Source organism: Leptonotus elevatus, chromosome 5 (genome assembly GCF_054856555.1).
Source record: "Leptonotus elevatus isolate MCC_2025b chromosome 5, RoL_Lele_1.0, whole genome shotgun sequence".
In the NCBI taxonomy this organism is placed as follows: domain Eukaryota; kingdom Metazoa; phylum Chordata; class Actinopteri; order Syngnathiformes; family Syngnathidae; genus Leptonotus; species Leptonotus elevatus.
The window spans coordinates 4,864,803-4,879,508 of NC_141243.1; the positions used below are offsets into that span (position 1 = coordinate 4,864,803).

Sequence of the window (14,706 nt, forward strand, 5' to 3'; positions counted from 1 at the left end):
CTTTGAAGATGGGACATTTTTGGTTGGATACAAATTACTGCGGTGAACGCTTGTAGCCAACATTTAATTAAAAAATGAAAGTTTAATTGGCAGTTGATTTTTACAGATCGTTGCGCAAGGATCCCTTGACCTATGTGTTGCAAATGGATGATTCCTCTTATTAATTTGCTGCGTGGTGGGCATGCAACAAGGTCGTAATGTTGACCTTTCGTTACTGAGTTTGCTGTTCAGGGTTATGCGGAAACTGGAGTCTATCCCAGCTAAATGGACTGGTCAATTAAAGAGCAATTCAAATGTTGATTTATCAATTGCCATACCTTCAATCCAGGTGATCCGGATAGACCGGGGTTTCCATGTGGACCAACGGGACCCTAAAGCCAGAAACATGTGATTAGGAAAGGAACTTTCTGACAAGCGATTAAAAAAAATAAAAATAAAAAAATTGCTATTTTTGATCCTCAAATATTGCAATTGTGATTTATTATGCTTTTTTGTTTTGTTTTAATCGTCTGCTTCCCATGTATTTTTAACAAACACAAGGAATATCAGAATTTTTATACGTAAATGTGTTTAGTCTTAGGCTGTTCTTATACCTTCTGAATACCTCTGATACCTTTTGTGTTATGGAAGCCCAAAAGTGTCATAATTCAATTAATTAAACAAGAGTTTGAAATAAATATCCTTTTGATAAATAACAGACAATTATGTAACATGATCATTCAATTGTAAAATGAAGTTTTATTATTATTATTATTATTATGAAATGTGTTCATATGATTAATGGAGTTTTACTGATTTTGTAAGGCCCACAGAAAATTGTGTTCTATTGCAAAAAAAAAAACATGGAACCTACCAAAAGAAAGATTAGAGTCTCTTCATCAGGAAAAAAAAAGTATATTTCTATCCTTTTCCGTTTTGCAGCAATTAGTATTAGAACATAGCTACGTTTCATCATTATTCATAAATCTGTTTAAAACAGTGGGGGAAAGAGCTTTTTTGCAACATGGCCATGGTTGATCTCTTATACTCTGCTGCCACCTTCTGGCCGTTTTTGTAATAACTACCATTGCTTTAAGCATTCTCTTTAGTTCAGAGGCTGCATCAAAGCCTAGCATAAAAAACTTATAAATACGTCTTTGGGAGCAAATGAGTTTAATTTCATTTCCAACATTTTGTAAAATACCCCCCCCCTTTTTTTTTTTTTTTTTTTTTTACAAAGTCCGTTTTTTATTTCATAATGGTGTTTTTCAGCAAAAAAAACTTGGCCTGTCAATCAAAGGTAATGGGTTGGACCTCTGCTGGATCCTTTAAGATCGATTAATTTTTTTTAGACACAAAACAAGTCATGGCCATTGTTGCGGCAACAGAAGAATGTATAAATATGTTAATGTCAAACGTTATATAATACATTACCTGTACAGTTAATAAAGGTTTATGATAAGACTGACTATTTCTTTTATTCTCTTCACAACTTCCTATTGGGAAAATGTTTAGAATAAATCAGAGATTGTCTAGTATCCCCGAATGGCCCTAAAAATTCCACTATATGACTGCTAACACATGTGCATCTATATTCTTCTGGTTGCAGCCGCCGTCTGAGGTGCGGGGCACGGCCCGTGGGTCCCTGTGTTTGGGTTTGGGTGCTCTGCGAGCCCTCATGTGTCTCCCGCATGTCTCTGCAGCCTCCGCGCGAAACGTAGGTTATTTTCCTTTCCCCTGCACTTTTCCACTGGTAAACGAGGTCTCATGATGTGAAGGCCACTCATCCATCACATCATACACCCCCCTCACCCCCCCCATCCCCCCCCCCCCTCCTCCTCCAGTGGCTCGGTTGTAATTCTTTGACAAAATCCACGCCAAATGTTTTTACAAAAGTGAGTCAGACCAGGTGGGCAGAAGTGAAAATACAGTTTACCTTTGATGGGATCATAAATTCATGCAAACTACAAAGAGGGGCCGCATGGAAAAATAAAGCACCATAAAGGATCCTAGTGTTGAAGAAGTGCTGAGAAGGCAAAATCTTTAGCGTTCAAATCTATTCAAAGGCCCGAACAGGAAGCCACTGTATCTTCTGCCCGTTCTTTGACTTACTCAGGTTGTGAAAGAAAAGGATCAGATTCCACCTGGGTGATCCTTTCCACATCTCTGTTTTTTATCTGATTTCACTTGTCAGCTTGTGGGGGAGAAGTCAAAGAAGTCAAAAGAACCTCATGCCTCTTTCCCCCCCACTCACAAAAAAAAAAAAAAAAAGGATCGGACCTTCTTCCCTCTTTCAGGCGCTTGGACATATGGAGACACTTAACAGAAGCTCATCCAGTTTTCTTCTTCTTCTTCTTTTTGTTTCAGCAAATTCCCACTTTTTTTCGTACGTAACGTATGGAAGTCATTATTGGCAGATAAGGAGCAGACGAAGGGAGGTACAAATTTGCTGATTGTGCAGCGGCCTCCACTGATGACCGAACGTGCAATGAGTGGCTGCAGGTAACCAAACACGCACACCCGACACCTTCAGGTCGAGGGCACCTGCAAGTCGAAACTGTGAGCACATTCACTATGTGTGCCGATGACTTAGGGGCCATTCGTGCACAACAGACCCACTAACACCTTGATTGGGCTTTTACACCGACGATTAGAATGCATGTCAAACGTAAAGTGTTATTTCCACTATTCACTATTCACGTTATTTCAATGGAAATAAACAACAAACATCAGCAGCATCAAACTGGTTTATACTGTGATATTTCGATAAAAGGGGCGAAAAAATGCGTAGCCGATACCATGTATCGGGCTGATACCAGGCCACATGTCATGGTATCGGATATCGATACTGGTATCGGCCCCCGGTCTTGTGGCCATTTTTCGGTCAGGAACTGTCAGAAAGACTACAAAAAGGTACAAAAGTTTTGTTCCGTCTCGTTCATTTCCTGTGCGTCTCCTTATGAGGTGACCCGTGCTCATTTTATTACTTCCGGCAGCGCCATTTCGGCGTGCGTTACTGAGAATAAGTAAGTACTCTTGTTGTGAGTAATATCAGCTATATCTGTGGTTCAATGTGTGTTATGTATGTTTATAGCTCACGTACCTTTGCAGTGTTTAATTGCCTCGTTAACGTCATAGAGCTGCGAGCTGCGTTGCTAAAAATAGAACCATGCCGTTTACGGCAGACGCTAATTATAGCTCTTAAACATACTACATCATAGTTGTAATGAACGGAGAACGTGAAACAGGAAACGGAAATACAGAGAAGTCTTCCAAATTAAAAGCTTTCAAAACAAGATATAATTAAGACACTAAACAGCTTGAGGAATTCTTAACATGGTGGATATTCCTAAATTACTTGAAGCGCTATTGTATTAAATAGAATTATTTGCACTTCACTGTATTCCTTAAAAATAAGTTGTACAACCACATATTTTGATTGGCACTTTTTTTGGGGGCCACTGGATTAATTGTTTCAGCTTATTTATTGATTTTATTAATTTTATTGTGAGCTCTATGCAAAATGACTTTTATGGGCAAATTGAAAAAATACAATTGCCATTAATTAAATTCATTTTTAAGGAAATTTGCTGTTTTTGAGATAGATATGTCATTTATATTTTATGTATCATAAGTACTAATGGTATCGGCGCTTGGTATCGGTGAGTACTGAAGATTTAAATATCGTATCGGTCTAAAAAAAAGTGGTATCGGACATCCCTAATGTAATTATAGAACAGTTTCCGTTTTAATAGACGTGTCATTTAGTTTAAGTAATGAAAGCATTTTTTTTTAATCACATTGTACTTTTTTTTTTTCCAACTGTGAGGTAATCATTTCTAATCTTGCCCAATTTCTTTCTAATCTTGGAAACTAGCCGTGGAAATTTCAGCTGCTTCATGAAAACGGTGATTAATACTCGGAGTGTCAGTGTGGCCGACATTTGGGCCTCCGGTGCCGACTGATGAATGAACCTCAAAGTGGTTGGTGTGCAACTGCAACGACCCGCTGATCTCCAGACGGGGTCTTTAAACGCTTTAATATGATGAGGACAAAGACTTCTTTCTTTGCTGTTTAAAAGGGATTGGGCTGCACTGAGGTCCCACCACAGGACACAGTCTCATGGGCAGGTGGAGTTCATACACCGTCCCCCCACCCACCCCACCCCCACCACCACATGTACGACTCAAAAGTCATGCAGCAGCTTTGCAAAAGACCAACACACACTTCTTTTTCTGATCAAATGAGGTCAAACTTAGTTCGTTATTTGCCCATCGCTTTGGTTTGTTAGTTAACAGACAGCTGCTGCCCTTTTGGATTCTGGGTGCCATGTGTGGTTCCATTGACAACATAGTGAGACAAACCACAACAATGAACTGATTGTATCAACACTCCTCTCAGATTCGATGTCGAAACACAATGTTCTTCCTTGACCATCTTGACCTTGACAAAGGAAATCCCTCGGCATGCCCAGACATCACAGAGAGTGTGTACAGGCACATGGAGTCTATACACGCTACAATTGAACACAGACTGTGCACAAAGGAGGTCACCTAGCAAGCCCAAACATCACAGGGAGTGCGGAAAGGCAAATGAGGACCAAACACACTAAAATGGAATAAATTTGCCCTTGGCCAAAGTGCCACCCATTGACAAAGGAGATCCCTCAGTATGTGCAGACATTGAAGGGAGTGCATACAGGCAAATAAATGGAGGCCATACACACCAACATTTAAGAGGTTCATCATTGGCCAATTTGTCAACCATTGACTAAGGAGATCCCTAAGCATACACGAACATTTTAGGGAGTGCATACAAGCAAATGGAGGCCGCACACTCAAAATCGAATATGTTTGTCCTTGGCCAACATGCCAGCCATGAACAAAAAATATCCCTCGGTATGTCCAGACATTGAAGGGAGTGCATACAGGCAAACAGAGGCCATACACACCACATTTAAGAGGTTCGTCATTGGCCAATTTGTCAACCATTGACTAAGGAGATCCCTAAGCATACACAAACATTTTAGGGAGTGCATACAGGAAAATGGAGGCCATACACTCAAAATGTAATAAGTTTGTGGCCAACATGCCAACCAGTGACAAAGGAGGTCTCTCTGCATGCCTAGACATTGTAGGGAGTGCATACAGGCAAATGGAGGCCATGCACAGGACTGAGCCACACTTGTTGAGGAAATTCTCACACATTAGCCTGCTTTTCTGATTATGCTTTAATTTTCAGTACGATCCCAAATCCAGTCTTCAGTTAGTTAATGATTTTGTACATTAAATACCACAATGAAATAAATCAATCATTTCAAGTGGAATATTTAAGATCAGATGATGAGAGATGAAAGTGTTCTGCTCGCTCACCCGTGGACCGCGCTTCCCTGGCTTTCCTGGCAATCCCGGAACTCCTTGAAATCCCTGGAAAGAATGATGTCAGATGGCTTATATTCCATTTTTTACGAGTCTGTAAATGTACATGTAAAATGATGTAACAACAGGTGTATTCATGTCGGATTTTTTTTTAATGAAGGTCACATAAGCTATTAACAGTCATTGAAATGCTATTAAGTGCCAGAAGGTAAAAACCGCGGGAGTGAAATACTGACAGTCCAGAAAATGTCTTATTAAGAGTGCGAGTGACCCTTACAAAGCCAATATTCCTCAAGCCGGTAAAGCCACTTGTGACATATAGAACAGGCAAGGCAACGCGCTTTAATGAAGGCCATTGGCCAGCTTTAAAACAATTTCATACATGGATTAGCGAGGCTCGGGAAAGGTCAAAACTAATGAGGGATCTGAGAAACATGAGCTCGCTTGAGACGTTAGCAGCGTTGGTTGGTTTCCCTCACGGCGCTGGCAATAACAAGAACAAGCTGGTTCTGTTGCGATATATATATAGTAGGAAGTCTGGCAAAAAAGGAAATACACTTAGTACAAAACCAGAAGTGTTTTTTGTGTTCTTTAAAAGAGGGATTTTTATGGAAGTCGTATTATCTTAAGCATAACCACCAGCTATGAAAGGAAACACACCGTAGCAACTGTTTGACCGTTTTAAATAACTTCGACCTGCATACATGCGATTTGTGAATGAAAACGTTGAAAACAAAATGCAAATGAGTCAATACTCGAACCCAGGGCCTCAGAGCTGTGAGGCAGACAAGCGAACCACTTGGTGCTGCTGTTGTTATATAAAAAGAAAGTCAAAGTCAATTAGCGTTCACGCTAATGAACGCAGAAAATTGACTCTTGAATCGCTACTGCCACCCGCGGCCGAAAAATGAAACTGCACACACATTATTCTTCACGTGCACAACGCGTAGATGATGTCACATCCGCAGAGGGCGACGAAATTCAAACCCGAATCCAGTCTGAAAATGATTGGCCAGAGGCTTGCAGGATTTCCCGTTATGAACAGATAAAGTGTTCATCTACTATTTAAAAATGTTTCAGGCATAAATGGTCAAATAAAAAGGCTATTGTAAAGATATTTTGGGGCAAATTGTTACTAAAATGCAGTTTTAGTTACATTATGTGAGGTATTCACTTGGTGGACTAGAATCTCCCCTTGTGGGCTCTATACACATATTAAAAAAAGAAAAAAATGAATGGTTGCCTACCAGCGCTACTTCAGAGAGGCGAGTGAGAAAAGTTGCAGGATTTGCGGAAAAGTTGAAACTCAGTCTTGACACAACACGTCTAAATTATTTTCCTTTCTTAAATTTACAACTTGTGAAATCGACACCGCGTCAAAAGCTCTGTGGGACTAATTATACAGTTACCGTGGAAACCGGTGTAAACAATATATAAGCAGACGTCGGCGGGCTCCACAGTCATGCGTAGCATCGGGAAGATGACCTTTGCCACCCAAGTGATTGGCAGCAATTTCTGCTCTCATAAAAAATAGTCTGAGTGGCTCGTAGAGCTGCGGTTTCCTTCACCGCCACAGCAGGAAAGATTTATTTCAACTTTTTTTTTTTTTTGTTGGGTCAAACATGTGCTAATGCACGGAAGGTCTCTTCAACAATGGAAAATGCGTGTAAGCATTTTGTGTTGAGCTGAGAAGACAGCGAACAAGACTGCAATGAGCTTATGAATGTCAAGGAGAAACATGCTGACGCGGCTAAATGCTAACGCTAAAGCTATTACGTAGATCAAGGTCAGCATCAAAGATACTCGCATTGTTTAATATCAAACCTATGACTAAATACTGTATGTCGTCTGTAGTCCAAAAGTAGATGAGCACCAGAGTCTAAATCATTTTTTTGTTTTGTTTTAGATAAAATGAATCACGGGCTGGTATGGCAGCCAAGAACTAAAACTACACCGGCTACAAATCCACTCTTAACAGCCCTTAAATCAAAGTATAATTGATGTGTATGTATATATAAGACAAGCTTATAAGACATCAAATTGTTTGATGGTCTTTATGTGTAAGTCACAATCCATCCTTTGCACTAAAACAGCTCTCATAGGCACTATAAGCGGGACGGGACTAATCGACTCCAAAATGGTGCGCATTTATTTCACCGGTCAAATAATAGCTGAGTTATTTCAGTATAAAAGTCAACTTCTTGGTATTTCTAGCGTGCACCAACTGGCAGGCCTAAAGCGTGCTTGAAGGGGATGCCATTCTCTCCGTAGGCCCCCAAATGGTCTGAATTGAAAATCGAAGCTATTTTTCAGTGTCGCTGGTTAATTGAGACTGCCTGTTTCTAGCATAGCTAAAATGGAGATCCTTGAGTTTTGAAAGGTTTCGATCGATGTAACCTCTAAGAACAAATAAACTGAAGTCATGGGGAAAGCATAAGTTCTAATTTGGACATATCAACACAGAGCGGTGGAGGTTTACAAAACCTCAAACCCTAGAGACATATTCAATATCCACGTCAGCAGGATTAAAGCCACGAGCTTGGTCTTGCATATGAATGACAACCAAAATCGGGATTAAGGATTAGCCCGCATGGAAACGGCAGCCAAGAGTTATGAAATGCGATAATTAATCATAATCATTTGTAAAATAAACACGATGCTGACAGAACTGTACCAGGAACTCTTGCACACGCGTTTGAAAGAAGTGACTTATTGTCTACATGCTTACCGGAGGTCCTGGTTCTCCCTTAAGTCCAGGTGGTCCTGCCAAGAGTGAGACGAGGGTCGGTTGCAGGTCGAACGTTTGGAAGTCATCTGCGGCTGCAGGAGTGACGGCAATCACCGGCATGCTTTTGACATCCTGCACAATTTTGGCTTCAGGATTTTGGGCCGCAACGGTGGACAGTTGCTCGTTGCGGAGAAAGTAGGATCTTGAGGATGATGCCCGAGTGGACTCGCTGGCGGTCTGGCGTTTGGTCTCCGGCGGTCTCGTCGACGTTGGTAAATCCGTGAGGCCAACAAGGGAGTCGAGCTCTCTTTGCTTTGTGTGAGCGCCTGTTTGCGAAGATAATTCCCGTGTTGGCGGTGTGGGACTGGCCCAGAGAGATGTGGTCACGGTTCGAGTGGGTCTCTCCAACCCCGGATGGTCCACTTGACTGACAGCAACAGCAGGTTCAGGAGTCCAATAGACAGATGTGTTATTCCCAATTAGCAAATGATCACTTGGGGGGAAAGCAGCTCCTTCAGCTGAGAAGGAAGTTGCTTTCGGGGTATTTTGGGGTAACTCTGTCTTTGCCAGTGCTGTTGTACGAGTTAAGTTTGGATCCATGGAAATGAGAGGTAGCAGGGGTGCGAAGACAGGCCGATATGTGTCGGCTTCTCTGCAATGTTTCTTAATGTAATTACAATAATGATGAGCTGCCTCTGCCGACGGATAAATGTCAAACTGGCAGATTGCGCCTTCAAACGGCACCGCGTCGCGGTTCGTTTTCCCCAACAGGAACGAGCCCTCCGGATCAAGCGTTTCCCCTTTTTTGGCTCGGAAATCCGCTTGGAGGCTTTTGTTCCCGCAAGACGAGTGCAAGGACACCCGGTGGCCTCGGACTTCCAAGGCCAGGCTGTGCCACCGGCCGTCGTGAATATCATAGTCAAACGCCACAGGGTTCCTGCGGCCGGCGTAAACGAGGACCTCGCCCGGTACGAATTGCACGGCCAGCTGCACTTTGCCTCTCTTGGACACAACGGAGAAAAGAAAGGCACTGTTGATGCGGTGAACAGACAGACTGAGAATCAGGGAGAGATTGTCGGCGGTGTAGGAAGCTGGGACGACGGTGCGCAGAGGCACCTGGATGCCTGCCCTGGGGGTGAGAATAACGCCAGACTTGAAGGGGATGACCCCATCCGGGACGGGTCGAGCGCTCCAAGACGTCGACCCGACCGCCCTTTGCCCAGAGAGACCCAGCTGCTGCAGAATATCGACATCTTCAAAGCATACAGAGAGGAGGAGTCAGAAACACAAACAACACGCTGAAAAATCACAAGCGGAAAACTTTTTCTCCTTTCTGTCGCTTGCATCGGAATACATATTTGCGATTCCGCAAACGCCAGAAAACAATTTAATTCATTACAGACAACTGGAGCATCAATCAGTACTGTATTCAAAAGTCTGACGTAAAAAAAAAAAATTTGGAGAGTCTCCACCGTGGAAGTGCAGCGCTGTCAAACAAAAAGGCACTGTGTTTAGCTTCAAGGGGTCGGAAAATCATCCGGGGCCAATCAGCTCATCTCGCGTACTGTACGCTAATCCGCTCAGTACGTACGGTGGCGGAACTCCCAGCTTATATAAAGATCTCAAATATGCATGGGTTTTCTCTGCAGAAAATGCAAGGGAAAAGCTGCTTTGAAAAAATAATTCAGAGCTGAGCAGAGGCTGGAATAAATGTAGGCAGGGGGAGGAGGAGGAGGAGGGAAAACAGTGCGAGGGTCAGTTTCCCTAACTAATAAAACCCGGAAGAAAAAAAAATCTAAAATCCATACCTTACAGAACCTGAGAAAAAAACTGCATATTTCCAAACGACAGCTTTTAATTGTTCATCTCCAAGCAAATATGCTCTTTTATCTAACGATCTACATTCACAGCCTGCATACTTTGAAAAGGGAATCAGACAGCCTGAGGCTTCCTTCCACCTCCTGCTGAAGCACAACAAATGAAAAAGGTCCGCAAAAACCAGGCAACAAACCCAATTTTGACGAAAAACAATCAATCGCGGCTGCTCTGTCTGGCATTCATGTCATTGTCGTCACTGTTATGGTCTTGTAGCATTTCCCTTATCATTATAACCTTTTATTTGTTCTGAACATTCCCTGTGAAATTTATACCACAGTGAAGCTTTTAATATACGTTTTAGTCGATAAAACTACCTGGTTAAACAGTTTCTTTATATATGATCGAGAGCTCGAATTGGCATCTGAGTACTCCGAGAATTGCGGCTGCCTGGACATATACTCACTTTGGGCCAGTGCGAGAGAGCAGGAACAACAGACGATAGTCCAAAGAATCAGGACTCTCCTAGGAGACAATAAAAGAAGACATTGTGATACAAAACATGTATTCATACAAGTCTGATAACACTCGTAAGGACAATCTAAAGTCTTTTCATGTATCAATCATGCATCATTTGAGGAAGAATACCCGCGGTCACAAAGAATTTACACAAACGCCACACCGAGTAAGATCTGATCTGATACGGTTTCAAACTTGTAACGTCCTTACGTCCTCGGGTGCACCCGTCAGTACTTGAGCATTAGTCAGAAGTCGTGTCCCAGTGATCGTGATTGGCGGGCGATCGCCGGGGGATCTCCTATCCAAGCGCCAGACCATCCTGACCTCGCTTAGCTTCTGAGATCAGGTGGCATCGGGCATTCCCAGAGTCGTAGTACGGATAATCAATCTGATTACTATGGATATTTCAAAATATCAATCCGATTATCCAAAGTCTTGGCTCTAGTGGCCTTGTGGTTTTTGTGGGTTGTTTTTTTTTGAAACCCAGATACAGATAGCCTCTGTTTGACTCCCGGAATGGGAATCTGCCTTGGGTGGTGGTGGTGACGTCTTATGGGACTGGAAAGTTGCGGCTTGAGACCTTCCGTTGATTGAACAATCCTTTCCTGTGGAAGTCGTGAAAACCCAGACTAGCCTTCCCTTGTCCACTTTGTCCAGCTCTGTCAAGGATTCCGAGTCATTCCCTCGCCAGCTGGGGAGACAAAGTCTCTTCAGAATGTCCTGGGTTTTTCCCCAGGGCCTCGTCCTTGGTGGATTGTGCCTGGAAACACCTCCCAAGGGAGGTCGGATCCATGAGGCATCCGAGCCAGGCGCCCCAAGCGACTTCATCTGGCTTCTCTTGACGCATCCAAGAGGCCGGTTCTTTTGAACGCTATCGGACCGCAACTACTTGAACGTGTGGGATGCTTTCTTGGAGCAGATCAGGTCAACCCAACTGAACTTTGCTTGGACTAAAATACGCAGACCGGCTGTAAATCAAAAGCGGGAAAACGTGGGGGGTTTCCTCAACATTCAGGACAAACAGAACCTCCAGCTCGTTATGGAACATCCCGACTCTTGTGAAGTTAGTGAATAGTAGAGTATCAAATCTCTTGGTAACATCTGAGCTGGTGAATGTACCCCCATATACAAACGAATGCCACCTAGTGGACAGAAGTTTGAGTTTCATGGCGTAATCCGTCCAAAAGAGTCCCTCAGGTCTTCCCACTTGCGGGGATCGATGCTAGTTTGGATTCACACCTGAAGCGAACTGCACTAGAATCTATTTGGAAGCGAATCAAGACCACCTCACAAAACAGGTCTGGATCTGGTTTATTGATCCGCTCCAGGATGTGTTAGTGTGTCTAAAATGTGTGGACCAGCGTGGAAATCGAACCCTGGTCCTTTTGAAGTGGAGCAAACTAGAGCTCGACCAAACCCAGCGATGTGAACCACTACACGACAATGCCTTAGAAATGAGTAAATTACACCATTTTCTACTTGATTCTGGACCAGAGAGTCGAATTTTGAACACCTGAACACAATCTTCTCGATTATTCCTCCAAATGAACGTTTATGTTAAACACTAAGCACTTCCATCATCTTTTATGAGTTATTTCCCATGCTAAGGTGATAACGGCAGTGTTGGCTTCGCGCACAGGTTTTTTTTTTTTTTTTTAAGAGCTTCTTTTTTTTTTTACACTCCCTTAGCTGATAATGTGGTTGTGTGTGGCTCGCTAACAGCGCTTGTAATACAGGAAGTTTATTACATTTGTGGTTTTTCTCACAGAGAGAGCGGTCAAACCACTCCACTGACATTAAATCCTGCTCTCTCTCTCTCTCTCTCTCTCTCTCTCTCTCTCTCTCTCTCTCTCTCTCTCTCTCTCTGATATTAATAAAAAGAAAAGTGGGCGTGCACTGTACAGTAGTGTACACTACCGATGAGGGGATATGATGCAACACTTCTTTTTTCGCTCTCCTCCCTTTTGGGGGGGGGGGGAGTGGGGAGTGGGGGGGCAGCCAATAAACAGAAGATGATGCACAGCGTGGGAGGAGAGACGAGGAGGATTCTTCTCCTCCTCTCATACATCTTTTTGAGCCCCAAATCGTAGCCCAGCTGCCAAAAACGGGGACGTTGAAAAGTGCCCTGCAACTTCCAATTCAAACGCGATCACATTCGACATTCGCGCGAGGAGTTGACGTACTTCCACGTGCTCCATTTGGAATCCGTTGTATGTGATTTCATGCGCGCAGAAATAAAGATGCAAAAAAAAAAGTCAGGCGGCGACTCACCCCCCGGCTCCTTTGACGTGGGAGTGCGGGGCATTGTCCGGCTCCATAGCGGTTACTTCATTCTCTCTTGTGGGGCTTCACTCCTGTCCGGATGAGGCAGAGGAAGCACTTTCCATCCCGGGTTGAAACTTGTTAAAAAAACAAAAAAATCATTCAAGTTTGCATGACAAACGCAACCTGTCATTGTCTTCCACCTGCGCGCGGTCTCCCCAAATCCTCCTCGTGCGTCTTTTTTTTTTTTTTTTGGGATCACATTCACGCCGGCATTGCGCGCGCCCGGCTGTGTTGTGAGCGTGCAGACTTCTCGAAAATGAAAGTTTCTTGTGTGAGTGAGGGGGAGAAGAGAAGGGTGGGCTGTGGGGGGAAGGGTGGGGGGTGGGGTGGGGTGGGGGGGATGCCTCCCTCTGTCGCGCCGTGGAGCTGCAGCAGGGACTTGAAGGTGTGTCCTCCTCCCTCGTGCAGCCCCCTCAAACTGCTGCTGGGGGGCTTGCCGAGCTCCTCATGCATGCATGCATGCGTGCGCGCGTGCGTGAATGGAGAGTTACAGGAAGTGTCCTACCGGGTTCTCAGTGAGGATTTAAGGAATCCGGAGTCCTGACAATTGAATCAAAACCACCGAAAAGACCAAACACATCTGGTCATTTCATAAAGCAGTCCTTTTCAATTCGGGGGCGGGGCGTCACTTTTGACCCAAGAGAACATGTTTTTTTTTTTGTTTCTTTGGTTTTGGCTGTACTAAAAATTAAGTGTAATCGCACATCCACGACTGTAGGTGGCAGTGGCGCTCTCACTGTCAGAGTGTCACTGACGGTGGACGCCATTTTGCAAAATGTGATCAATAACTCAGCAGCACAATGACACAAAAAAAAATGCTTCTTCTGTTGTCATTCCTCTTGATGACCAACTTAACATACAGCACATACAACTCGTACTTAAAAAAAAAAAAAGTGAGTGTGACTCGGCAAAAATGACATCAAGCTAATTCTTGTATTTATTTGACGTTTCAAGCCCATATGAGGGTCATCTTGTTTTGCCAACGACAACATTAGAATCACGATAAACGAGCTTTCACTTGTACTGCGCTTGTCCACCCTCAAGGCACTCAAACCTATTCACCGACTGATGACTCAGCAACAGGAGCAACCGGGGGGGGGGGGGGGTTCGGTGTCTTGCTCAAGGACACTTTGGCATGATCACAACTTCCACCTGAGCCACGACTGCCCCTTGTACTGCCACCTGCTGTCGACTGCAAATGACATCACAGTGCCTAAGGTCTCAGGTAACAACTGCCACGGGTACCGGTTTTCTGCTTGGTCATGTGACTTTTCATCTGACAGTCAAGACACGAAGACGTCAAATTTCGGTCTTCATGGTACACGCAACGAGCCCAACATGCATGTATTGCCTTTGGCATATGTTGCTTTAAGCAAACAATGTTTGTGGTTGAGGTTAAGTGCAATACTTACACATTTGGACTGAATTAACCGCAGCTGTATTTGCTGTACAAACAGACTTGCCCATTCTACATCCTGCAGGACAAAACCACAATTTCCCCAAAATGTCCATCTGAAATGTTATTTTAAAGAAAACTTTGAAAAGGAATGACATTGTTGAATTAATATCATTGAAAGTCACTCGTTGAATGATATCCTATGTATTCTTTTCTTTCTTTCTTCATTCTGCTAAATCTGTGTAAAGTATTCTCAAACGACTGCTGGACCATACAGTAATACCAAAGCAATAACATTAAAAAATTATAAAATAGGGGTGTCAAAATTAGTGCGTTAACTCATTCACTGACATTGACGGTTATAGACGTCAAAAATTCATTTGAAATATTTCTATTAGTTTAATTTTTTCCTTCATTTTTGTTAACAAGAGTATGAATTTTTTTATTGTACATTTAGAACAGATATAAAATTTGTGATTAATCGTGAGTTAACTCGTGATGTTATGCAATTAATTACGATTGACGCTCCTAATTTTTTTTAATCTTTTTTTTTTACATCGCGCCAG

General features: G+C 43.2%; 1 protein-coding gene and 1 long non-coding RNA gene across 3 annotated transcripts in view; one reads left to right on the forward strand and one right to left on the reverse strand.

Moving 5' to 3' along the window:
- LOC147173432 (uncharacterized) overlaps positions 1–12,968 on the reverse strand; it is a 56,247-nt gene extending 43,279 nt beyond the window's left edge. For both annotated transcript variants that reach the window (XM_086076247.1, XM_086076248.1), the window contains exons 1-5: positions 12,691–12,968; positions 10,367–10,425; positions 8,086–9,338; positions 5,352–5,405; positions 318–371 (exon numbers count right to left, since the gene is read on the reverse strand). In XM_086076247.1, coding sequence (XP_085932373.1) covers positions 318–371; positions 5,352–5,405; positions 8,086–9,338; positions 10,367–10,425; positions 12,691–12,737 — 1,467 coding nt within the window. In that variant the 5' untranslated portion in view covers positions 12,738–12,968. The remainder of the gene's footprint in view (positions 1–317; positions 372–5,351; positions 5,406–8,085; positions 9,339–10,366; positions 10,426–12,690) is intronic.
- Positions 1–13,961, forward strand: part of LOC147173433 (uncharacterized) — a 55,015-nt gene extending 41,054 nt beyond the window's left edge. Inside the window, exons 6-8 of the long non-coding RNA XR_015094851.1 lie at positions 1,589–1,696; positions 2,347–2,481; positions 13,789–13,961. This is a non-coding gene — a long non-coding RNA (uncharacterized LOC147173433). The remainder of the gene's footprint in view (positions 1–1,588; positions 1,697–2,346; positions 2,482–13,788) is intronic.
- Positions 13,962–14,706: the final 745 nt, after the last annotated feature.